At 42.5% G+C, this 24,064-nt stretch overlaps 1 protein-coding gene across 3 annotated transcripts; it reads right to left on the bottom strand.

The window, feature by feature from the left end:
- Nucleotides 1-5,367: 5,367 nt before the first annotated feature.
- LOC131690270 (sodium-dependent nutrient amino acid transporter 1-like) lies at nucleotides 5,368-19,917 on the bottom strand. Of its 3 annotated transcripts, XM_058975906.1 has the most exons (8): nucleotides 19,644-19,917; nucleotides 18,017-18,071; nucleotides 7,523-8,058; nucleotides 7,196-7,466; nucleotides 7,034-7,137; nucleotides 6,607-6,970; nucleotides 6,277-6,538; nucleotides 5,368-6,220 (listed from the first exon to the last, which is right to left on the bottom strand). In XM_058975906.1, exons 1-8 carry the CDS (start codon nucleotides 19,667-19,669, stop codon nucleotides 5,967-5,969), a joined length of 1,872 nt encoding a protein of 623 aa, XP_058831889.1. In that variant the 5' UTR covers nucleotides 19,670-19,917; the 3' UTR covers nucleotides 5,368-5,966. The 3 variants fall into 3 exon arrangements, with proteins under 3 accessions (XP_058831889.1, XP_058831891.1, XP_058831890.1); XM_058975908.1 differs by lacking the exon at nucleotides 18,017-18,071 and having other exon boundaries at nucleotides 7,523-8,071; nucleotides 19,644-19,915; XM_058975907.1 differs by lacking the exon at nucleotides 18,017-18,071 and having other exon boundaries at nucleotides 5,369-6,220; nucleotides 19,644-19,912.
- Between the last annotated feature and the right edge of the window lie 4,147 nt (nucleotides 19,918-24,064).

Raw genomic sequence — 24,064 nt, 5'->3', positions numbered from 1 at the left:
GGCAAAGGGGTGACGAAGCATGTCCAAACCGATGCAAGTACTTCCGGAAGCATCCGTGTCCGGACAAAAACTGCGTCAAATGGAAGTTCACCTCTCCATGCTTCCTATGTACCCAGGCCGACACATTTGGGATGAGTCGGTGGGTTCACCTTCTTTTCTCCGCGTTGTCCCACTCCTGTTGCCATTTAGCCAACGAGTCCGCTCGGACCAGTCTCCTAGCGTTACGTGCATTTCTCCGCTGATAGCATTCCACGTCCTCCGTCAGGGTGATGCAGATGGGGATCATCCCGGCGATAACGCATACTGCCTCCGACGATATTGTTCTGTAGGCACTCGCGACTCGTGCGGCCATCAGCCAAAATGTCCTGTTTAGCTTTTCACGGTTCCGCTTGGTTTTCAGCGCAGCACTCCAGGCAGGAACCCCATATCGGAGTATCGATGACGAAACAGTAGATAGCAGATGTCTCGTGCTGCTTCTCGGACCGCCGACGTTTGGCATGATTCTCGCTATTGCGTTCGTTGCCTTCGCCGACTTTTCACAGGCATAATCAACGTGGTTGTTGAAGCTCAACCGGTCGTCGATTATAACTCCAAGTTGCTTCAATGCACGCTTGGATGCAATCACGTGCCCTCCGACATCGATCTGCATTCGTTGAACCGTTTTGAAGTTACTGACCAACAACACCTCCGTCTTGTGGTGAGCTATTTGCAGCTGAACGGAGGTCACATCCAGCTCTCGATCGCGACTATTGTCTCTGTCACCTACACCTTCTTCAAGTGTCTCACCCATCACCGTTAGTGACACGTCGTCCGCGAAACACACGATTTTCACTTTCCTAGGCAGCTGCAGCGTTAAGACCCCATCGTATATCCCGTTCCAAAGAGTTGGACCGAGAATGGAGCCTTGAGAAACGCCCGCTGTGACACGCAATAACTTCTGCCCTTCGCTCGTCTCATACAGCAGCACTCCGCTCTGAAAGAAGCTCTTCAGGATCTGGCATAGGTAGTCGAGAACCCTCATTCTATGCAGCGCTGCAGCGATGGCTTCCCAGCTGGCACTGTTGAACGCGTTCTTATCATCTATCGTGACCACAGTGCCCTATCGATCTCCTCTTCGCTTCTATTTAGATGACTTCTCAGCACTCTCGAGCACTGTCCGAATTGGATCCACTGTCGATGCTCGTTTGCGGAAACCGAACTGCATCTTGGACAGTCCGCGCTCACCGTCCGTGAATTTTGTCAACTTGTTAAGAATGATCCTTTCCAGGAGTTTTCGGAGTGTATCCAGCAGGCATATGGGACAGTACGAGGCCGGATCGCCAGGTGGCTTCCCTGGCTTTGGCAGCAACACCTGCTTCTGGGCCTTCCACATTTCGGGGAGGTTGCCTTCATTTAGGCACCTCTGCAGCACTATCCTGAACATGTCCGGATATGCCAGAATCGCAGCTTTCAGTACCGTTTGGTATTCCATCCGGACCAGGGGCTTTCTTTGATTTTAGGCGCTTCGATGCTTCTGCTAGCTCGTCGTTAGTCACTTGCCGATCCGTGTTTGTTCCTTCTTCTTCGCCATACGGTGTCGGTGGCCATATAGTTGGATCGTGCTTCGGGAAAAGACCCTCGACGATTATCTTCAGCTTGCTCGGACACATTTCGGCTGGCGTCGTCGGGCCCTTCATTTTCGCCATCACGACTCGGTATGCGTCACCCCAGGGATTGGCGTCTACTTCTCGGCATAGCTCCTTGTGGCACTCTGACTTGCTAAGTCTGATCTCCCGTTTTAAAGCGGCCCTAGCTTCCCGAAACGCTGCCTTATGCTCTTCTCTATCTGGTTTCGACCTTGCTCTTTGAGCCCGCCTTCTGGCTCTGAGACAAGCAGCGCGTAACGTGCTAAGCGTCTCGTTCCACCAGTAAGCTGGACGCTGTTTGTTGTGTAGTTCCAGTTTTCGCGGCATTGTGGCGTCAGAAGCCGCCACAATCCTTCTTGTTAGGTCAGCCGCATCCACGTTCTCGGTCCCGCCGTTCGACCGAAGTGCTTCAACAAAGAGGTATTTGTTGAAGGCTTTCGTCTTCCACTTTCGTTCGTCGGTCACCCTTCTCTGTACTGCCGCGGGGTTCCGTTGACCGATACGGTAGCGAATCGCCTGGTGGTCACTATGCGTATACGTTTCGCACACTCTCCAATCCATGTTCGCCGTCAATGAGGGACTGCAGAATGTGACGTCGATGATAGACTCCCTCCCGTCTCTCCGAAATGTGCTAACAGAACCTTCATTGCACAATCGTACGTCTAACTTCGCTAGAACTTCCTGCAGGATACACCATCTTCTGTTGGTTACTCTCCTGCTTATTCCACAGCCCAGGCGTTGAAGTCACCACCAATGACTACCGACTTCCGATCGATCAACTGCTCGGTTAACTGCTCCAGCATTAGGCTGAACTGCTCTACTGTCCACCTTGGAGGAGCGTAGCAGCTACATACGAAGATGCCGTTGATTTTGGCTATCACGAAAACCTCATGTGAACGTTCTACCACTTCATGGATGGGGAATCTACCCATTACTTGTATCACAGCGGTTCCTGATCTATCCGCCACCCAGTTACCGTTATTAGGGGGGACTTGATAAGGCTCTGCGATCAAAGCGACATCGCACATAGTTTCTTTCGTAGACTGCCACAACAGTTGCTGTGCGGTATTACAGTGATCACCGTTGGCCTGCAGTGGCCTTCTTGTAGACTGGGCATTTGAAGCCACCCGTCTGATGGTCGTTTCCTTCCGCTGGGGTGCAAAGCAAGCACTTCGGCCTCTGCGTGCAGTCTCTCGCAAGATGGCCCGTCTCTCCGCTTTTTCAGCACATTCCGGATCTGTCCGGGCCTTTGCAAGACCCTGCTAAATGTCCAAAGCCTAAACATTTGAAGCATTTCTCCGCTTGTTTATTTACTCGTGGGGCGGCTCTCAGTAGGCATCTCGACCATCCAACTGTAACTTTACCTACCTCCAGTGCCTTGTCTGCAGCGGTTACCGGTAAACGAATCGTCGCTGTCTGCGTTCTTCCGTATCCCTTCCTTAACCGGATCGTCATGTGCACCTCGCCCAGTTTGCACGGCTGCGTCATAGCACCTCTCAGCTCGTCTTCCGTCGTTATTTCGTCGAGGTCCTTGCACACAATTACCATCTCCGGGCTTAAGGCTTTAACTTCTACCTTTCCACCCATTGATTTAGTTATAGTCTCCTGCAAGGCAGAGCTACTAGTCGTAGTATTCTTCTTAAACTCGAGGAGCATCTCATTTTTTTGGGTACGCCTGACTCTTAAGACGTTTCCCCCCAAATCTTTCAGCTCCGGGTCCTCTCTGACCTTTTTGAGTAGTGCTGCGTACGTAGTCTCGTCATTTGCTTTGACGAGCACGGCTTCTCCCTTAGGCTCCTTCTGACGAGCCGAGGGTTCTGATTTCCTCTTCTGCTCCTCTTTTCGCTCCTCTTTCTTTTTTTACTGTTTCCCGTGTCTCTCCTTACGACCTACAACGGTACTCCAGCTTTCACCCTGTAAGGTGGCGTCCTTTCGACTGCAACAGCGTCCTCGAGCGTCTGCCTCTTTGACCCGCCTGGTCTTTCGTCTCCTAGCGAGGATCTTGTCTTCTTTGGAGTTATGGGAACTGACGTGTTCTCAACTCCAATCTGCCTCTCCTTACCCTGTTTCGGAGGGGCTAGGAGGATAGTGGCCTAAGCCGACGCCAATGATCGCTCAGCTGCATCCGCCCTCAGCGTTGCCGTATCATACTCTTTCACGGCAGACAGTAGCGCCTTCCGGATTTTGATGACCATCTCCTTAATGTCTTTATGGACATTGTTTGTCGTGTCCACGAACTTGTATGTATGTATGTATGTGTGTGTGTGTGCGGATTTATTAACAAAATGTCCACATCGGTTTCTCGGAGATGGTTGAACCGATTTTTACAAACTTTTACAAATAAAAGGTATAATATTCCCGTAGGTTGCTATTAAATTTCATTTTGATCCGACATCTGGTTCCGGAGGTACGAGTTGAAGAATATGGTTACAACATTTTTTTGATATGATTTGTCCACATCGGTTTCTCGGAATTTTCTGAATTGATTTTGACAAACTTGGTTTTAAATAAAAGGTACAACATTTCCATCGGCTGCTCTTGAATTTTGTGTGGATCCGAGTTCTGGTTCCTGAATTATAGGCTGATGAGTACAATCACGCAACAAATCCAGATTTTAACAAATTCTCCGATGAATGCAATAAGTTGGAAATTTTTCCAAATAGTGACCACAATTGCTTGGATTTGTAGATCTAGGTCACTAACAGTCATTCGAAGTCTCTTTGACCACATTGGCCACCATCGACGGATCTGGAAGCCGCGGCGGAAGTATCCAAATTCAGAGTAACGGTTATATCGGTCTCTCGGAGATGGTTTGACCGATTTGATCAACTTTGTTTCAAATGACTTCCGGCTCCGGAGTTACGGGTTGTGGAGTGCGGTAACATTGCAATAGCTTTCTATTGAGAAAAGCAAAAATATATATATTTTTGAATATAAAACTGTACTTGTGGCAACACTGGTCGTAAGTGTGGCCTAAACCAGATTGGATAATGAGAAGGATCTCAATGAAAAAGAAATGTTTGGCTCAGCTTAACTTAACTTAGTTGACCGCCCGTGAGTTTCCCGTGGTTGATCAAAGTCTGTTGAAATTGCATATTGAATTGTATGATACTTGGGAGTAGTACATCATACTCTACGCGCAAACTAACGAGACAAAGATCAATAACGTAGATGGCCACGTCCATGCAGGTCAGTTTTGGGATGGGAAGGAATGTTAGTGCTACACTTGTGACTATTACGACCAAGGAATTCTCTGTATCATACACAAGTGTCGTAGGATAGAGTTGGTGTTAGTAGGTAGGGCAATGAATTTGGATATATCTTGGTAGATATTGTGATTTAGTTAAATATTCACGCGCTTTGTCTTTTCATTTTAGAACAAAGTTTTCAGAAGTTCGACAGCAGCGCCAGCAGTCGTAATCGCCCAAAGTATTGTTCATCGATCGCGTCCTTTTCGCGAACAATAGCGAGTGACTAGAATGGCGAACCGGCGTTCAGAAAGCGTTGAAAATGGCGGACGAAATGACGTTCGGCGAATGTTACGATGGCGAACAAGTGGAATTCGACGCTCATCCAGCTCCAAGGAGCAGATGTCGAGTAGCACAGAAAAGCACAAGTGTTCAAGGCGAACTTACTACTAATTGATTTCCTTAATTTCAGGCGATCGGAAGACTTCGGAGTGTCAACGAGCAGCGATCAGCGGGGCAACAATAAAGACCGGTATTCCTCACTGACGGTCTTATAGTTTCCAGGTACTATTATACTTAGTTTATTTTATTTGACTCACTAAACTATTCAACTTAATTAATTATAGTAAAATCGCGCACTCGCAAAGTCGAACTGACTGCTAACTAGTTTAACGTTGTTCGATTATCAGCTGGTAACTAAGAAGCGCGCCTACGGACGGGATCCCTTTTCTAAATCAATTGGGCGTGTTGATGACTCTGTCGATGAACGATGAAGCCATTGGCAATCCACATGCGCCACTGAGATATAGGTGGCGCGCTGGTATACTTTTCGTTAGGCTGTGCAAGGGGTTCAATAGGATTGGAATTGAATAGAATAGAATTCGTGAATTTTTTTTTAGGAAATAACGCCGTGGTTTCAATTATTTTTTACATGACGAAATATTAGTTAGATGCATCCGTTGTTCATATTATAATATGCAGAATCTACACTAATAAATCTATGATTTCAGTGATTAAGGTACGAAATAGAGCTTTAAAATCCAGAAATTATGTTTTCATTCCTAAAAGTTCCCTATTGTTAAAGTCCAGGCTCATTTAACCAAAAGTTTTCATGTCTCAAAGTTCACAAGTCATAGTAATGTAAAACATTAGTTTATCGTTTGAAAAGACGTAGACATATTCTTTCTACAATATTATTATTTCGTAAGCTTAGAGAATCCTTGTATCGTCGAACTGTCACATTATAATCGTGTTTCAGGGTTGCACTGTCAGGTCCCCAGTCATCTGTTGGCTCTAGCGCTCGTAGAAATTTGTTTAGCACTCGTTTCTCCGGTCGTTTTAAAACTGCATAAACTGCCCAGCCAACGACCTGCAGCACTGAAAAGCTGTATAAACACCATCCAAACACTGTAACGGAAACAGAAGTTGAATCCCTATGACATTGTCATATATTTATGACCAACCATTGTATCCCAATGGAACATTCTTCAACTCGTATCTGATTACTTCCAGTACGAAAATTGCTCCAATGAGGAATAGAGTTAGGAAACCCCAACAAACTTTCCAGAAAATGCCAGTTTTAATTCCCAGCATAAACTGGATGTCAATACAGATTCGGTTCACCCCATAAATCCAACAAAACGCGATGACTTCAAGGATGACTAAAGTAAGGGTGGCGAACGTAACTCCATAGTAATCCACAAGATCTAATATTATCAAGCCGCCCTGGAAGAAATATTTTACTTTATGTCAGTATCAAATAACGTTTTGTGATGTGTTCTTTCAAGTCTTACCGGAGTGAGATACACACAGCCGTAACAGAATGCAGCCGTGGAAATAACCAAGACAACCTTCCAGACCGTCACCTTCGGATATCGATCTTGGATTGCAGTCAGGATGGTCGTCACGATCCCCATGTTGCTGCCCATTCCCAGTAGGATAAACATCAGGAAGAACATCACGGCGAAAAAGTTGGGCGCAAAGTCCATCTTAGCGATGGCATCCGGATAGGTGATGAAGGTCAGCTGCGGTCCGGAACTCATTACATTCGGAACCTCTCGCTGTGTAACGTAGGCTAAATTTCCGACGATCCCGAACACAATCACGCCGGAGACCATTGAGGTAAGTGTGTCTAGAATAGATATGATCGTTGCATCGCTGAATAAATTAAAAGGATTTTAGGATAGAGCGAATTTGAAAAGAAATCGGAATCAAAGTTACCGATAAATGTTGCTGGAAAAGTTATTGAATGACGAAAACACGATCACTGCTCCTAGTCCTATGGTCAAAGAGAAGAAACATTGACTGACTGCTGCGTACCAAACCTACGGGGAAATCGAGATAAACCCATTTTGAAACATCAATTCTCGTGTCCAATCTTACATCTGGTTCCAGTAGTTTTTCCCACTGGGGCTGCACGAAATATTTGATACCGTCGAGAGCACCGGTGAGAGTACAGGAACGGATGAGCAGCATCAGTAAAATCACGTAAGGGAAAATAGCCAGTACGTATGTAGCTTTTCCCGAGCTCTTGATTCCCTTGACCAGAAGTCCAAAAATACAGATCCAGCAAGCTAGCAGGCAAAGGACCAATTTCCAGTCCGGGACCCCAATTCCGTTGTCAATGTTTGGCACTAGATTCATGATTGTCTTTCTGAAAAAATGTGAAAATGGATGAATTGTAACATTTTGAAACATCAGTTCGCTTACGTGAAGTACAAGTCAGCTGATGGAGTCACTGTCCCGTTAGTAACAGCCGTTCGTCCAGTAAATTTAGAATCGATGCAATTCAACCAGTCACGTTCACATTCGCTCCAGGGCAAAGGACTACGGAACGAATCCAGAAAGTATCGAACTGACAGCGCTTGCACCGCAGCATAATATCCAACAATGATGAACATCGTGATAGTCTGTCCGACTCCTATGCCCCGCATCAGCGGACAAACATCGAATACTTTGACGCATCCTCGGCTCGAGAACTGTCCCATCACCATCTCCAAATAGTAGATGGGTCTTCCGACTACAAACAACACAATCAGGTACGGTATCACAAAGGCACCTCCTCCGTTCTGTAGCGCAGTATAAGGGAATCTCCAAACATTTCCGAATCCCACGGAAAGCGCCACACAGGACAGCAAGAACTCGATGCTATTGCTCCACTTCTGGTGCTCACTGTCGTCCGTTTGTTTCATGGCTGTCGTACTGCTCGCATCTTCATTTGGCGGCGTTTCTTGGTAGCTAATTGTCTGCAATTGAATTCTAGTTATTGACTTAGATCAGACAGTTTGTGTTGTGCCATGTAATCAGTACTGTGTAGTACTAGTTATTATTCATCATTTTCATTCAATCTACTACTAGATTTTGATTGAAGGAAACCCTACGGTTTGGGTGTTTTCGAAGCAAAATATGCAAAATTTAGTAGGAGTTGATCATCAGTTCGACAATCGTAACGTAGTTACACATAATGCTAATTGAGATTCAATCAATACTGCTTTATGTAATCAAAAAGAGGCAGAATTGAAATGCTCGCACTAGAAGCCGATTTGCTTTCGACGCAATTCAATTGAATTTGCACGTGTGATTTTGAATTTAACGTTCTTGAAAATGTGGGTTGAATCTGAAGCACCTACACTGTCTGCTTTCACTTATCAGATACAATTGATACAATGCGGTTTTAGAAGCATGGAAGTAATTAATTGCAAATTTGAAGTGTCGACACTTGAAGTTGATCAATAAAAACTACTTTATGATCGTAATAGTCGAGCTCATTCAAAACTACACGACCAACAATCATCAAACAAATATTCGACGCCATTTGTGGTCGTCAGATTATTATAGCGACCAAACGTGTAATATATTTCGTTACGTGTTACTATCCAAAGTACCACCCAGGGCTGGCGGAGCACGTGGGTGGTATGGGTTTGGAGCAAACCAAAACCTGAGATAAACTACGTATTAGGGTGGGGCATTGTTATATGGAAAAACGTAATCATAGCCGCATCAATCGAGCACAGCACTTTTTTGGTTCCTTTTGGGGTCCCAAACAACTGTGCAAAATTTGGGGTCGATTGGTGTTGACCCGGCGTAGCGCATTGCGTTTGAAATTTGTATGGAGATTAGTATGGGAAAACCTACATTTTTGCATTTTTAATTCTACAGACTACAATTCTTCTTGTAGTATGCCAACAAATAGATAGAAGTATATTCCAGGATATGCTGAACAACTTTGCCGAAGGATGTATGGTGTTAGAATATCTCTAAGCCAAGTTATAGCTGTTCAAAGTTCGATACATCGAATTAAATGCCAAAAATCATTTTTATTGCCAACACTGCGGGTGTACCAATGATATTTCATATAGCATTCCAAAATAACATTATATATTTTAGATTTACCACATTGGTATGTTTGGATGAATTATTCAAAAGCCTTAGCTCAATTTCATGAGCGTAGGTAGTTGAGCAATAGGGCGTAGTGAGGGGTGAGGGGGGGGGGACTTTAATATGTAGAAATTCGAACTGAAATGTTGTCGAGTTGGAATATTCAGACGAATTATTTCAAAACATTTACACAATATCCTACGCATAATAGTAACATTGAAATAAAACATACTGTATCCTTTTGCCTCGACTTTTATCAATAGAAGTTACGTTACAGACTGAATCAATTAATGTCGAGTTGATATGTCAGAGGATTGCATTGATTATATTTCAGTTTAATACGCACTATGATTTGATGGGATGAAAAAAAAATTTCGATGCTGCTCGATCACCTGAAGCAAAAATTGATGTAGGGATCTGGTAGATTTTATGTTGAAGTCCAGAAATTAGCTTTACGCCTCGTGATCGAACAGCTTAGAAATGAGCATGCTATCAAATCATGCGTATTATACCGAAATATAATCCTCTGACATATCAACTCGACATCATTTGATTCAGTCTGTAACATAACTTCTATTGATAAAAGTCAAGGCAAATGGATACAGTATGTTTTATTTCATCATTACTATTATGCGTAGGACAATGTGTAAATGTTTTGAAATAATTCATCTGAACATTCCAACTCGACAACATTTCAGTTCGAATTTCTACATATTAAAGCCCCCCCCCCATCACCCCTCATTACGCCCTATTGCTCAACTACCTCATGAAATTGAGCTAAGGCTTTTGAATAATTCATCCAAACATACCAATGTGGTAAATCTAAAATAAATAATGTTATTTTGGAATGCTATATGAAATATCATTGGTACACCCGCAGTGTTGGCAATAAAAATGATTTTTGGCATTTAATTCGATGTATTGAACTTTGAACAGCTATAACTCGGCTTAGAGACATTCTAACACCATACATCCTTTGGCAAAGTTGTTCAGCATATCCTGGACTACACTTCTATCTATTCGTTGTCATGCTACAGGAAGAATTGTAGTTTGTAGAATTAAAAATGCAAAAATGTAGGTTTTCCCATACTAATCTCCATACAAATTTCAAACGCAATGCGCTACGCCGGGTCAACACCAATCGACCCCAAATTTTGCACAGTTGTTTGGGACCCCAAAAGGAACCAAAAAAGTGCTGTGCTGAAAAAACGATCATTTTGCCCCACCCTACTACGTATGTGTCTCGCGCACAAAATGCAAAAAATCTGAAATTCTCGATGTACAACAATTTCATATTTTTGTCTAGCTACAAATTTCTTTGCGTTACAATCTAAATTTCTTGAAAATATGGGATAATAATTAGGATGTTTGTAGTTTGAAATTATTTCTATATTTCTACTAAGAATGCATTTTGACACGTCTACATCTTAAAAAAAGGAGTTCAGATCGATATACACACAAATTAATGCAATTTTATTCAGACTAAATGATAGAGTTAGAAATATTTTTATGGACTAGATATACAATTTATAATTTTTTAACTAGGACAAATATTTGATTAAAACTGAAACAAGGAGAACACTAGTAGGCTTTTTATAAGGAAGCCAAAAGATATACACAAGAGCGATTGATTCCAACATCAGTAGCAGAGACCAAATGGGGAGAGGGCGGACAACAATGACAGGGAAAAAAGAAATAAAACTTGCTGCTTTTTAGCAAACGGAAGATCACCGTCAGGACATCATGGACCGGATCGCCGACTTGCCTCTTTGGATCCGCTGGGATCTCTTGGGATCAGATTTCCAGGTAGCTGTTAGCATAGCAACCAAAAGAAAAGAGATAACTAAATTTGTACATCTATCTATTTTTAATATGTATATGAGAGACATATAGGAGAGATCTAGGATAGCCAGTACATCTCGGACTGGAACGAGGCCGAAGGGGTTCGTTTAACGGAGATCGGGCACTAGAACACTAGGCGCACGACCAGACAACATGTTTAATGTCGCGATAACCATCACTACAAGCGCAGAGACCGCTCTCCACGACCCCAATACTTCGGAGATGCGCATTAAATGTATAATGATTGGGCATGACTCGAGATATCACCCGAAGGAAGTCACGACCTTCATCCATCTTCTTTAACCAAGGTTTGTTGATGTTTTTGTCATTCCTAAACTTTCATTGTCCCACGAGTTTTGCCAATTTTCGAGGGTTCTCTGATGAGTAATACTGAAAAATTCGATGAAGCAAATTGGTCTTTCATAAACGTCACCTTCTAGGGCCCCCACCTTAGCTAAGGAGTCCGCCGTCTCATTGCCCGGAATGGAGCAATGAGAATGGACCCACACCTAGGCAATCTGGAAAGATTTGTCAGATAAAGCACTCAGTAGCTCCCGTATTTTGCACAAAAATACGTGGAGTGCTTTCCATGTTTCATCGAGCGAATAGCGTCAATGGAACTGAGGCTATCCGAAACGATGAAGTAATGGTTTGCGGGTAATGTGTCAATGACCTCAAGAGTATACTGAATAGCCACTAGTTCTGTGGCGTAAACTGAATCAGGGTCACTAAGTTTGTAGGAGGCGGTGAACTTTTGATTGAAAATACCGAAACCAGAGGTTTGATCCGTCAGTATAAAACATCTTAGAACAGTCGACTTCTCGAAATTTGAAGTCTATGAAAGATGCTTGGGATCACTTGTGGACGTATGTGATCCGGGATTCCACGAATCTCGTCTTTCATGGATGTGTCGAAGAATACAGTTGAATCAGAAGCGTGGGGGAGATTGACACGGTTGGGATAATATGAAGAAGGATTGATATTTTGTGCCATGTAATCGAAGTACAAGGACATAAATCGGGTTTGAGAATTGAGCTCAAAATTTGCAATTTCTAACGGGTTCAAGATATCGCATCGGATGAGCAATCGATATGAGAGATCCCAAAATCGATTTTTCAGTGGAAGGACGCTCGCCTGCACTTCTAGACTCATCGTATGTGTCGAGCGCATGCAACCCAAAGCAATACGCAAACAACAATATTGGATTCGCTCTAGTTTGATGAAATGTATGTTCGCAGCGGAGCGGAAACAGAAATTCCCGTACTCCATCCCCGACAATATCGTTGTTTGGTACTGCCTGATCAGGTCTCCTGGGTGGGCACCCCACCATGTTCCGGTTATTGTACGGAGAAAGTTGATCCTTTGTTGGCACTTCTGTTTCAGATACCTAATGTTCCTTTGGAGTCGAACCAAACCCTGAGATACATGAAAGTTGAAACCTAAGCAATAGTTTGACCCGTTAACTGAAGCTGTAGTTGCAACCCTTCGAAGACTGCGAGGCTGGCGACAAGCAGCAATGGACCGAGTGGAGTGGAGACGGCTTCTGCATACAGCAAGAGACAACAGGACTCTAGCCTGAACGGTAACTAAGTAAGTTGCGCTGGTTCACGCTTCCTTGAAAATACGACTAGCTCAGTTTTCTCCGTTGAGAACTCTATACCCAGCTGGAGGGTCCAAGCAGACAAATTGTCCAAGGTATCTTGCAATGGTCCTTGCAGATCGACGGCTTTGAGACCTGTAACAGAGACCACACCGTCGTCTGCAAGCTGGTGTTCACGTAAAAGTTACAGAGAAGGGGGCTTAGACATGAGTCCTGGGGAAGACCCATGTAGCTCATTCGTGATGTCGATAAATTAACATGCGAAAAATGCATGTGTTTTTCAGACAGCAAGTTTAGCAAAAAGTTTAGAGTCGGTGAAAGACCATGCTGGTGCAGCTTCTCAGAAAGAATTTTGATAGAAACTGAATCAAAAGCCCCCTTATATGTAGGAAAACTGATGCCATCTGCTCTTTGCTAACATAAGCCATTTGAATTTCAGTTGAGAGCAACGCAAGACAATCCCTTTGCCTTCGGGGAAACCAAATTGTGTATCTGACAGTAAGCCATTTGCTTCAACCCAATTGTCGAGGCAAACCAAGATCATTTTCTCGAACAACTTTTGGATACAGGATAGCATCGCAATCGGTCGATACGAGTTGTGGTTGGAGACTGTTTTTTCTGGTTTTTGAATAGCGATGACCTTCACTTGCCTCCAGTCATGAGGGACAATATTACCTTCAAGAAACTTATTAAATAAATTCAACAAGCGTCTCTTGGCAGAGTCTGGCAGATTCTTTAACAAGTTAAATTTGATTCTGTCTGGCCCTGGGGCATTATTGCTACATGACAAGAGAGCAATGTAGTGAATAAGATGACTATGTAAATAAAGTTGAAAAAAATCTAGCAGATATGCTTGTCATCTTAAACGTCATTACGGATATAATAAAGATATTAGCCGACAGACACGGAAAACCTTACAACAGCCACAGATATGCCGCAACGCGTTGAAACGATACACTGTCATTACAGTTTAGGCACATCAGGCGAATATCGAATATGAGTTATATATACTCTAAAATTTCATGTTTACTATTGAGAAATTCATATTAAGAAAACAAAACGATGCGCAATGATACTTCACTGTTATGAAAAAAAAGATGATGATAATAATCATAACGACAATTCATTGTCTAGTAGAGATTCTGAGCGTGTAATTGTGGTCGCAAAAACGCAAATATAAAACGCAAATTGAGGTAGGTTTCAGACCGGATATAGACAGATCAGTGTATATGTATGTTTGGCGAAGAGAAAAGAATATTCAAGTAAGCAATTCATTCCGTGATTGATTGCCATAAAGGAAACACACGTTTTCTGGTGGAAGAAAAATTTCGGATACGACAAGCAAGTGAGAACTCCACCATCGAAAACGGTGTTTCGTTCGCGGTATTGTGAAGCGACGTGGCGCGGTAGATATTCTGTGCCGGGGCGGAATCCGGGCAAATCTTCTTGGCAAAATCGAATATCCAACGGTTTGAATATTCCACGCTCTCGTTAGTACTGTTACGGTTTTTCAAGCGCCGGGCCGTGCCCCAAAGAGTACTCATCGATGTTTCTCTCGTTAGCCCGTTGACGAACCGGCGCCAGTAGCTACGTTTTTTGCCTTTCATCAAACTCTTCATGCGCGTTTCCGCCATCGCGTACTGTCGGTAGCTAGCTGGCAGCCCGTCGTCCCGGAAGGTCTTATACGCAGCGGCCTTTTTCGCGTACACGTCTGAGCACTCTTTATCCCACCATGGATTGGGAGGACGCCCGCGAGAGTTCGCGTATGCTATGCGTTTAGTCTAAGCTTGAATCGCGGTATCGAGAATCAAGCCAGCCATGAACCCGTAGTCTTCCTCCTGAGGAAGCTCTTGTGTCGATTCTATTTTTCCGGATATCGCGGCCGCGCAGCTCTTCCAATCAATATTTCGTATGAGATTATACGAAACATTGATTGTATTCGGTGGCCCTGAATAGTTTGCAATATTAATCACGATTGGCAGATGGTCGCAGCCGTGGGGATCAAAGACTACCTTCCACATGCAATCTAACAGCAGCAATGTTGAACAGAAGGACAGGTCTAAGGCGCTCGGACGCATTGTAGGGGCAGGGATCCGTGTCATTTCACCCGTGTTCAAAATTGTTACATTGAAGTTGTCGCAAAGCTCATGGAGTGAGGTAGATCGATTATCGTCATGAAGGCAACCCGTGGAAGTTGAAGTCACCCAAAACTAGCCTCGGTGCGGGGAGGATTTCCGCAATATCGCAAAGCCGTCGGTAGCTAACTGAGGCTCTGAGGGGGGATATAGGTGCAAACAATGCAAAACTCTTTACCTTTAATTCTGGTTTGGCAAGCGACAACTTCAATGCCTGGTGTAGAGAGGAGGTCGATTCGATTGAAAGAATAGCACTTGTTGATCCCCAAAAGTACTTCTCCGTAAGAGTCTTCCAGATCCAAGCGAATAATATTAAAATCGTGAAAGTGTAGGTCTATTCCTGAAGAAAGTCATGTCTCGCATAGTACAAATGCATTGCATTTCAAGTTATTTAGTAAGATTTTAAAGGAATCGATTTTCGGGATAATGCTTCTACAATTCCACTGTAGAACAGTGATTAAATCCGTGATCTCGTTCGATGAATTAGCCATCGAAGGATACAATCACTGAAAGGAGGGACCATATCGCAGTGAACTGCATCAAAAATGTTTTAACTAAGGGGAGAAAGCTTATCAAGATGCTTTTGAGGAGGTCAGAAATATTTAGTGCTGTAGAAATATGGTCCACAATGTCAGAGAAATTTATTAAGCCAGCGCTGGTTTCTTTCTAAGGTTGAGATATGGGAACACTTGGGATTTTTGATGTTCCTGGAAGTGCTGGGAACTCGTTTTCTGAACTCAAATTTCTAAGACCGGGAGCGACTTGCTTCGGTTTTGCACCAATTCTTCCTTGAGTGGTTATTTTATGAGGGCTATGATGCGACTTTTGGCCTTTACGACGAAGTTTGGGAGAGGAAATGTTCCGCCTTTTTCTATTGATTCCAAGTACAACAAAAGATGTTCCTTCCTGGGGCTCATCACAGTCGCCTTCGTCTGTAGACAAGATGTTCGAAGAGGTCGGTGGCGTAGCTATCTTAGGGGGAGGGGGGAGTTTTGTATTTTGTGATGATGTGTGACGACAGGGGGGTAGGGGGTCTTGTCATGCTACGTAGCTTTTTTAAAGGGGAATAACTATCATCGTTTTTGCCTTTCTCATATAAAGAAAGGCTATGCAATCACTGTAAAAATCGACTTTTTAACCGAGGCCCGGAGGGCCGAGTGTCATACACCATTCGATTCAGTTCGCCGTGTATGTGTGTGTGTCATTTAAACTCACACAATTTTCTCAGAGATGGCTGAACCGATTTTCGCAAACTTAGTTTCATCTGAAAGGTATAATGCTTCCATAAGCTGCTATTGAATTTTTAGTTGATCCGACTTCCGGTTCCGGAGTTACGGGTTGAAGAGTGCGGTCACACAGCAAATTCCCATATAAACTGGTACCGCCATGTTGTTCAAATGATGTGAAACATATTAAAATTGATGTAACATTACTCTAGTTTGCGGGTCTGGATCACTAATGATCTATCAAAGCAGCTTTGACCACATTGGCCACCTATGACGGCTCATGACGCCCCCGGGGAACCCGCCAAGTTCCTAAGCTAATATCACACCCATTGTTAACAAAATGTCCACATCGGTTTCTCGGAAGTGGCTGAACGGATTTTTACAAACTAAGATTCAGATGAAAGGTATAATATTCCCATAGGTTGCTATTGAATTTCATTTTCAACCGACATTTTGTTCCAGATTACGAGTTGAAGAGTATGGTTACAAAATAAAATTTGTTGATTTGTCCACATCGGTTTCTCGGAATTTTCTGAACCGATTTTGACAAACTTGATTTTAAATGAAAGGTTCATCAGCTGCTGTTGAATTTTGTGTGGATCCGAGTTCTGGTTTCTGAATTACAGGGTGATACGTACGATCACGCAGCAAATCCCGATTTTTACGAATTCTGCGATGAATGTAAAAAGGTGAATTTTTTCCAAAATGTAAACACAACTGTCACCAACAGTCATTCAAAGTCTCTTTGGCCACACTGGCCACCATCGACGGACCCGGAAGCATCCAAATTCAGAACAACGGTTATATTGGTTTCCCGAAAATGGCTAAAACGATTTGATCAACTTAGTCTCAAATGAAAGGTGTTGCATCCCCGGAAACTGATATTAAATTCCATCTCTATCCGACTTCCAGCTCCGGAGTTACGGGTTGTGGAGTGCGATCACATAGAAAACTCCGATTCAAACCGATACCGCGATGAATGCAAAAAGGTGCTCTTATATATACTTACCAAGTGTAATAAGAATGAAAGACAATTCCATAATGTTGTATTGTACGAACCAGCTATTAAATCATAGTTTGGAGAAATGAGAAAGGCACAATTGCACCTCTAGGTGGATTAAAACAGGTTTTTTATTTTTATTTTAAATTTTGCGGGGACAAGGAGGGGTAGAGTTACCGTCAAGCTACGTAATTACCAGGGGGTATTTCGAAGTTTGTGACGAAATGCTACGATGGGGGAGGGGGTGTTAAAAATCCCTCAAAAAATGCTACGTCATTTATGGATAGTCCCTTAGAGCGTCCCTGAAGGGAACGCTTTAGATTCTCCTCGCGCTGTTTTTACGCGGGATATGCCGGAACATCATGTGGGTTTCACCCACAGTAGAGACACTTTTCGACATCTCTGTGTGTCCCAATTGCTTGCAATTAGCACAGTTCATGACCCGCGGCACAAAGAAGACGAACTGGTAGACGAGCCTTGTCAAAGAGGAGGTAGTTGGGTAGAGCAGAACCGGCGACGGTCACTCGATAAGAGTCTGAATTTACGTATATTTTCTTGCCGTCAGCTGCGACTGATGCTAAATGCAAACGTTTGCACTCCAGTATCTTCACTGGCTTAAGCATGGGGTATTTGAAACAGCCAGTCCCATATTTCAGCAGGTCCTCGCAAGTCAGACTCGAAACGGAAACAACCTCACTGACTTCAACCCTGTTAGCTGGAATATACATCCTGTACTCCGTCGTAAAGGGCCCGTAGCAAGCAATATCATTTGCCTGATTTAAACTATTAACAACCACCCGAAGATTATCAGGGCGAATTTCCGATATTTCTGTCACGGCTGAATACTGATCCGTCAGAAATCGAGAAATCTGCAACAGATTCAAACACTTATATTTGGTCCGGGGAGCCGATTTTGTTTTGACGTCCATCTCACCTCGAGATGAGCCGCCATCAGGGGAAGTCAGTTTTTCACGTTGGTATGAGACCCAAGAAGGAGAAACGTATAAAATATCTGTACTTAACTGTGTGTATAACGGTATCCAGACGGCTTACTAGAAGAACACTGCTTCGCTGGTCACTAGCCGGGTAACGGTATTCAGAAACAGAAACACAAAAGAAGGGAAAATAGTGAAACCTCGACTAGGCGGAGGGTGCGCTAGATAACCTTGAACGCGGATTAGCACTATTCTTTGTCGTTATACACCATTCGGCAATAAACACGTCTATCTCGACCGAGCGCTCGAAAACGAACCAAGTTCTAAATGTTCTTTATCGATACGGTATCCGAAGAGTGATAAGAGTCCGTCCGTAAGAGACGTGTCTCATCACACCGTTAGGTGTATTAAAAGTGTTTTTGTTGCTTTGTTTTCATCACCGCTAACAATTTTGGTATGGACGGTCATCGATTTTTTTCGGTGAAAATTAGTAATTTTCACCGAAAAAAATCGATGACCGTCCATACTAAAAGTGTTTTTACGTTACACTTCACTTTCACCGTTTTCACTAATGCTGGGTTCTTTTTACGCATTGAAATTTTTGGTTAGATGCTTTGCCACTATCGGTCACACATTACTGCAATGAAATGCCAATGACGTTTTAGATCAACTCAGATCAGATTTTGCGTGCTTCGACCGTGTATCACATTCCACCGAGTGACGAAACTCTGTAACCGTTTAGTTTTTCCTCCTCCAAGATCTGTTTATAGTTGTTCCATAGTTCAACAGTGTTCATGGGCGTGAGGCGGCTCTCAACACAATCGGGGAAACACATAGATTACTATTGTAGCTTACATGTTGCAATACAGAGAAGTGATTTCTATTACAATGGAGACTTGGAGAAAATTGCCGGGCATTGATACAAGAGTTAAAATGCTAATTTTCCATGCAATTTTATTCTGCGTAACCCTAACTCTTGACTCTCCTTATGCTTAGATCACGCTGTGCACCTATGAGAATCGAATTCCCATTCCGTGTATACTAAAGAAAACTCAATCTGGAATGAACTTAAGAAAGTGTATTGTGAATAGAATTAACACACAACCTTAAACATTTTCAACTAAACCGCCAACTATTGACTAACCTGAAACGCATATTGAACCAGCATTGAATGCACATAGATACAATGCTTGTATCAAGTAGACGAAGACGATGTCTCTTAAGCAAGTAGGCAGAAGGATCGACAAACGTCTCACCGTCAATAAAAAAAAATTGAGAAGCATTTATCTAGAAAAGCTGTGAAGTGAAAACTATACCAGAACTAGAAATATTAGATAAGAGAACTCTCTTTGGTAAAATACGCATAACAGTCCCATATTTTATTGAATTGCAGAAATGTTCAGTCTTGGAACAGTTTTAGTCACAGAGCATTCAATAAAGTCCAATTATACATTAAATTTGGGCGTTTTTTGACGAATTACTCCGAAACACTACTCTCCCTCAGACAAATTTCTGACAGGGCCACTGACCCTAAGTTATATTGAATTAACTTGAATCAATGGGGCGAATCATTCCGACAATCGAATTTGTTCAGGTACACTCATTATAGTGAGAAAATGTATTTTAAACATCACTAAGTTTTATTAATCTCAACTAACATATTTCACCGTTTCCTGAAACTGCCTACCCTAGGTGCCCTCCGCACTAGCACTTACCGAAACCTCACTAGTTTCCTTTCCATTTCGATATTCCATTCCGTTGCTTAGGCAAATATTTGAACCGAGAAGTAAACGCTAGTAAATTTATAGTATAGCACTCTCCACGCAAACTGCATTCCACCATCACCCGGGGAATCTGATTCACTACTGAACGATTGTGACAAATGTGAGTTCTTGAACTTGTAAATGCAATCAAACTGTTTGCCAGTGGGCTTTCGTGTATCGGAGGTGCTCATCCGTGCGCTGATTCTCGCTTTCGCTGCTCGTGGGAAATGGTTTAAGGGGCCGCATCATGTGTACTGTATGTTTGTTTGCGTTTTTAAGATAACCAAACTACTATCCGGGAATATTTCATCAAGTGTTTAACATGATGGAGAGATGCTCAGTGCACAGTGGTCGGAAACGCTGAGAAAATGAGCTTAATTTGTTAAACGTCTAACCATCGAAATCATTTGCAGGGTGTCTTTGGAGAACTGGTTTATATGGATATTTCTCACCACTTACCATTTTTAAATGCTAACTTCCTGTGGAATTTACTGCAACCAAAATTCAAATTCAAACCTACCCTTCAATCAATCACTTTCAAAGTGGTGCATTTCATGCAAAGGCGAACGCCTTCATTTAAAAAACGGAGTGTCTTCATTTATCAACCGAAGAAGTCGTCGGCTTTGTAGTGCCAGTTTAGATTTAATATTAATACATTTCAGGGTAATATTGCTCGAAAAACTGTATCCAGTATCTAGTCAGTCGTATTTACGTGCTGCGGCCTTCGACAAAATCAACCATGATATCGCAATAGCGAAGCTGGACAAACTCGGTATTTATGGACATCTTCTGCGCTGGTTTCGTTCCTACCTCGATGGAAGGCAACTTCAAATCATCATCTGTTTAAAAAAATGTCTTTTTTTATTTCGATTATAAAGGTTTTAACCTTAAGGTCATTCGCCTCTTCGGGTTAGAAAAATCTCTTATGAAAAATTTCTAACCCTATGTGCGGGGTTGTGACTCGAATCCAGGTGCGCTGCGTACAAGGCAATCGATTTACCAATACGCTACGACCACCCCCTAAAAAAATGTTAATAGGATGTGTTATAGGAGTGATTTTCACTAAATTAGTCAAATTTTTGAATAAACTGAAAAAAATCGATTTTAAAATTTTATAGTCGATTTACAAAAAAAAACCTGTTTTAATCCACCTAGCGGTGCAATTGTGCCTTTCTCATTTCTCTAAACTATGGCACGGAGGCTTTTTATGTTCAACATAATTGTGGAAATGTCCATTACATTCTTAGTACACTTTGCACTCATACACAATGGCATGCCAGCCACGAACTTGATGAGCTACGTGTCGACGGTGAAACACTTGAAACAAAAAAATATCATACTCCATTAGCCTAATCAGCATTAGATCAATGTTATCTGCTTGCTAACTCATTTTGTCATGCGGGGATGGGTATGTGAGGAGGGCGAAAGTCCCATGAACGAACGACTCCCCAGCTTAAATTGGTATGCTTTGTAATATAGTGGTGGTTTAAAGATGATGGGGTTGAAAGGGAGGGGTATGAGGTGGTGGTCTGAGGGGTGATTTAAGGAGATTTTTAAAGGAGGGGAGTGAACAGTAGAGGGGGGGTGTAACCCCTCTCCGTAAACCATCAACTACGCCCCTGTTAAAATCCAGAAACCTTATGCTAGTCGAAAAAAAAATTTGGCCGGGATTAGGTTGACGTTTTTCAGAGTGATTGCATAACCTTTCTATATGAGAAAGGCAAAAATGTGCAAAATCCAAAAAAAGTGAATCTTCGTCAAATTTTTTTTCGTGTTTGCATCAAATCTCGACGTTTTATGCACCTTGAATACATTTAGCATCAAAAATAAAAATTCTATTTTTAATTTTTCCTAAAGTTTTTATGAGAAATTTCTGTGTGGCCGCACTCTGAAACCCGTAATTCCGGAACCAGAATTCCGATCGATCCAAAATTCAATAGGAGCCGATGGGAAGGTTGCACCTTTCATTTGAGACTAAGTTTGGGCAAATCGGTCCAGCCATCTCTGAGAAAAATGAGTGACATTATTTGACACATACGCACATACATACACACACACATACACACACATACACACACATACATACACACATACACACATACACACACACATACAGACTTTTTCCGATCTCGACGAACTGAGTCGAATGGGATATGACACTCAGCCCTCCGGGCCGGGATTAGGTTGACGTTTTTCAGAGTGATTGCATAACCTTTCTATATGAGAAAGGCAAAACCTTGATTTGGATGAAATCTTGTTCAAAAATAGGTAATTATGTTCCCCACCTATCGTCAAAAATGCAAGTTGGGTATTTTCAAGAAAAAAAAGTTTTTTGAAAAAAAAACTTTTCCTTGCCCAAACTTTTTTTTAGTGTACTTTCATCTAAAACTAAACCAATGAGAGTCATAATCATCTCAGAATCCAATAAAACTAAGTTTGTGAGAAGATATTGTCTAATTTAGCATCTAAGTATATTTTTATTAATCAAGAATCCCATTGAAAATAGTTTATGTCACTAAAATATATTCCATTATTATTTCTTTTTTTATTTAGTTCTCGGGAAGGATCAGGGAAAGAAATAACCACCACAGCATCATGTATTAAATTTTACATAATTATTTATTTCTTTTGATGTATAACATTTGTCTTGAAACCATCTTCATGAATGCCATTTTGTATTATTTCTAAGCAAGGAAAATATTTTGGAATACCTTTTCGCTTCTACTTTGCCACCAGGAATAGGCACAAAACTGTGGAATTTCTGAGTGTCCGATATTGTTTTGGCGTTATTGTACAGTTCTTCAAGTTCTTCTGACATTTTGTTGTGCTGTTCAGATAGCAGAAATTTAATTTTGTGATATTTTTTATCAGTTTGTTCAACTGCCCAGTTAACTCTCGGGGAGTTGTTGAGGTTTTTCCCTAGTCGCGAGCAAGAGTGGCTCTTTTTGCCATTCCTTTGAGAGTGCCACCAGTAGCATCACAGTGTTTTTTCCATGGGATGTTGCCAAAAAATGCCATTCTGCGCTTAATTCATACTTTGACTGGAATCACACAAGCTTGCGAAGCTTTTCTTATTTTTTATTGTGCTGCTGCTCCATCACACATAAAATAAATTTTAGAAAAGTTTTTCAATTGTTTCATAAAATTTATCATTGTTTAGATGAACAACTGAACTGCAGTCTTCAAGTCTTCCAGTCTTCCAGTCTTCCAGTCTTCCAGTCCTCCAGTCTTCCAGTCTTCCAGTCTTCCAGTCTTCCAGTCTTCCAGTCTTCCAGTCTTCTAGTCTTCCAGTCTTCCAGTCTTCCAGTCTTCCAGTCTTCCAGTCTTCCAGTCTTCCAGTCTTCCAGTCTTCCAGTCTTCCAGTCTTCCAGTCTTCCAGTCTTCCAGTCTTCCAGTCTTCCAGTCTTCCAGTCTTCCAGTCTTCCAGTCTTCCAGTCTTCCAGTCTTCCAGTCTTCCAGTCTTCCAGTCTTCCAGTCTTCCAGTCTTCCAGTCTTCCAGTCTTCCAGTCTTCCAGTCTTCCAGTCTTCCAGTCTTCCAGTCTTCCAGTCTTCCAGTCTTCCAGTCTTCCAGTCTTCCAGTCTTCCAGTCTTCCAGTCTTCCAGTCTGCCAGTCTTCCAGTCTGCCAGTCTTCCAGTCTTCCAGTCTTCCAGTCTTCCAGTCTTCCAGTCTTCCAGTCTTCCAGTCTTCCAGTCTTCCAGTCTTCCAGTCTTCCAGTCTTCCAGTCTTCCAGTCTTCCAGTCTTCCAGTCTTCCAGTCTTCCAGTCTTCCAGTCTTCCAGTCTTCCAGTCTTCCAGTCTTCCAGTCTTCCAGTCTTCCAGTCTTCCAGTCTTCCAGTCTTCCTGTCTTCTAGTCCTCCAGTCTTCCATTCTTCCATTCTTCCATTCTTCCATTCTTCCATTCTTCCATTCTTCCATTCTTCCATTCTTCCATTCTTCCATTCTTCCATTCTTCCATTCTTCCATTCTTCCATTTTTCCATTCTTCCATTCTTCCATTCTTCCATTCTTCCATTCTTCCATTCTTCCATTCTTCCATTCTTCCATTCTTCCATTCTTCCATTCTTCCATTCTTCCATTCTTCCATTCTTCAATTCTTCAATTCTTCAATTCTTCAATTCTTCCATTCTTCCATTCTTCCATTCTTCCATTCTTCCATTCTTCCATTCTTCCATTCTTCCATTCTTCCAGTCTTCCAGTCTTCCAGTCTTCCAGTCTTCCAGTCTTCCAGTCTTCCAGTCTTCCAGTCTTCCAGTCTTCCAGTCTTCCAGTCTTCCAGTCTTCCAGTCTTCCAGTCTTCCAGTCTTCCAGTCTTCCAGTCTTCCAGTCTTCCAGTCTTCCAGTCTTCCAGTCTTCCAGTCTTCCAGTCTTCCAGTC

Source organism: Topomyia yanbarensis, chromosome 3 (genome assembly GCF_030247195.1).
Source record: "Topomyia yanbarensis strain Yona2022 chromosome 3, ASM3024719v1, whole genome shotgun sequence".
Taxonomy (NCBI): domain Eukaryota; kingdom Metazoa; phylum Arthropoda; class Insecta; order Diptera; family Culicidae; genus Topomyia; species Topomyia yanbarensis.
The sequence above is the reverse complement of the archived record's forward strand: the minus strand, read 5'-3'. Positions and strand labels throughout refer to the sequence as shown.

Coding starts and splice junctions, on each gene's coding strand:
- LOC131690270 (XM_058975906.1), bottom strand. CDS start 19,669: ATGGAAAGGAAACTAGTGAGGTTTCG. Junction 8,059..18,016: donor TGGATACCGTTATACACACA/GTTAAGTACAGA, acceptor ATTCAATTGCAG/ACAATTAGCTACCAAGAAAC. Junction 6,971..7,033: donor TTTTCCAGCAACATTTATCG/GTAACTTTGATT, acceptor TAATTTATTCAG/CGATGCAACGATCATATCTA.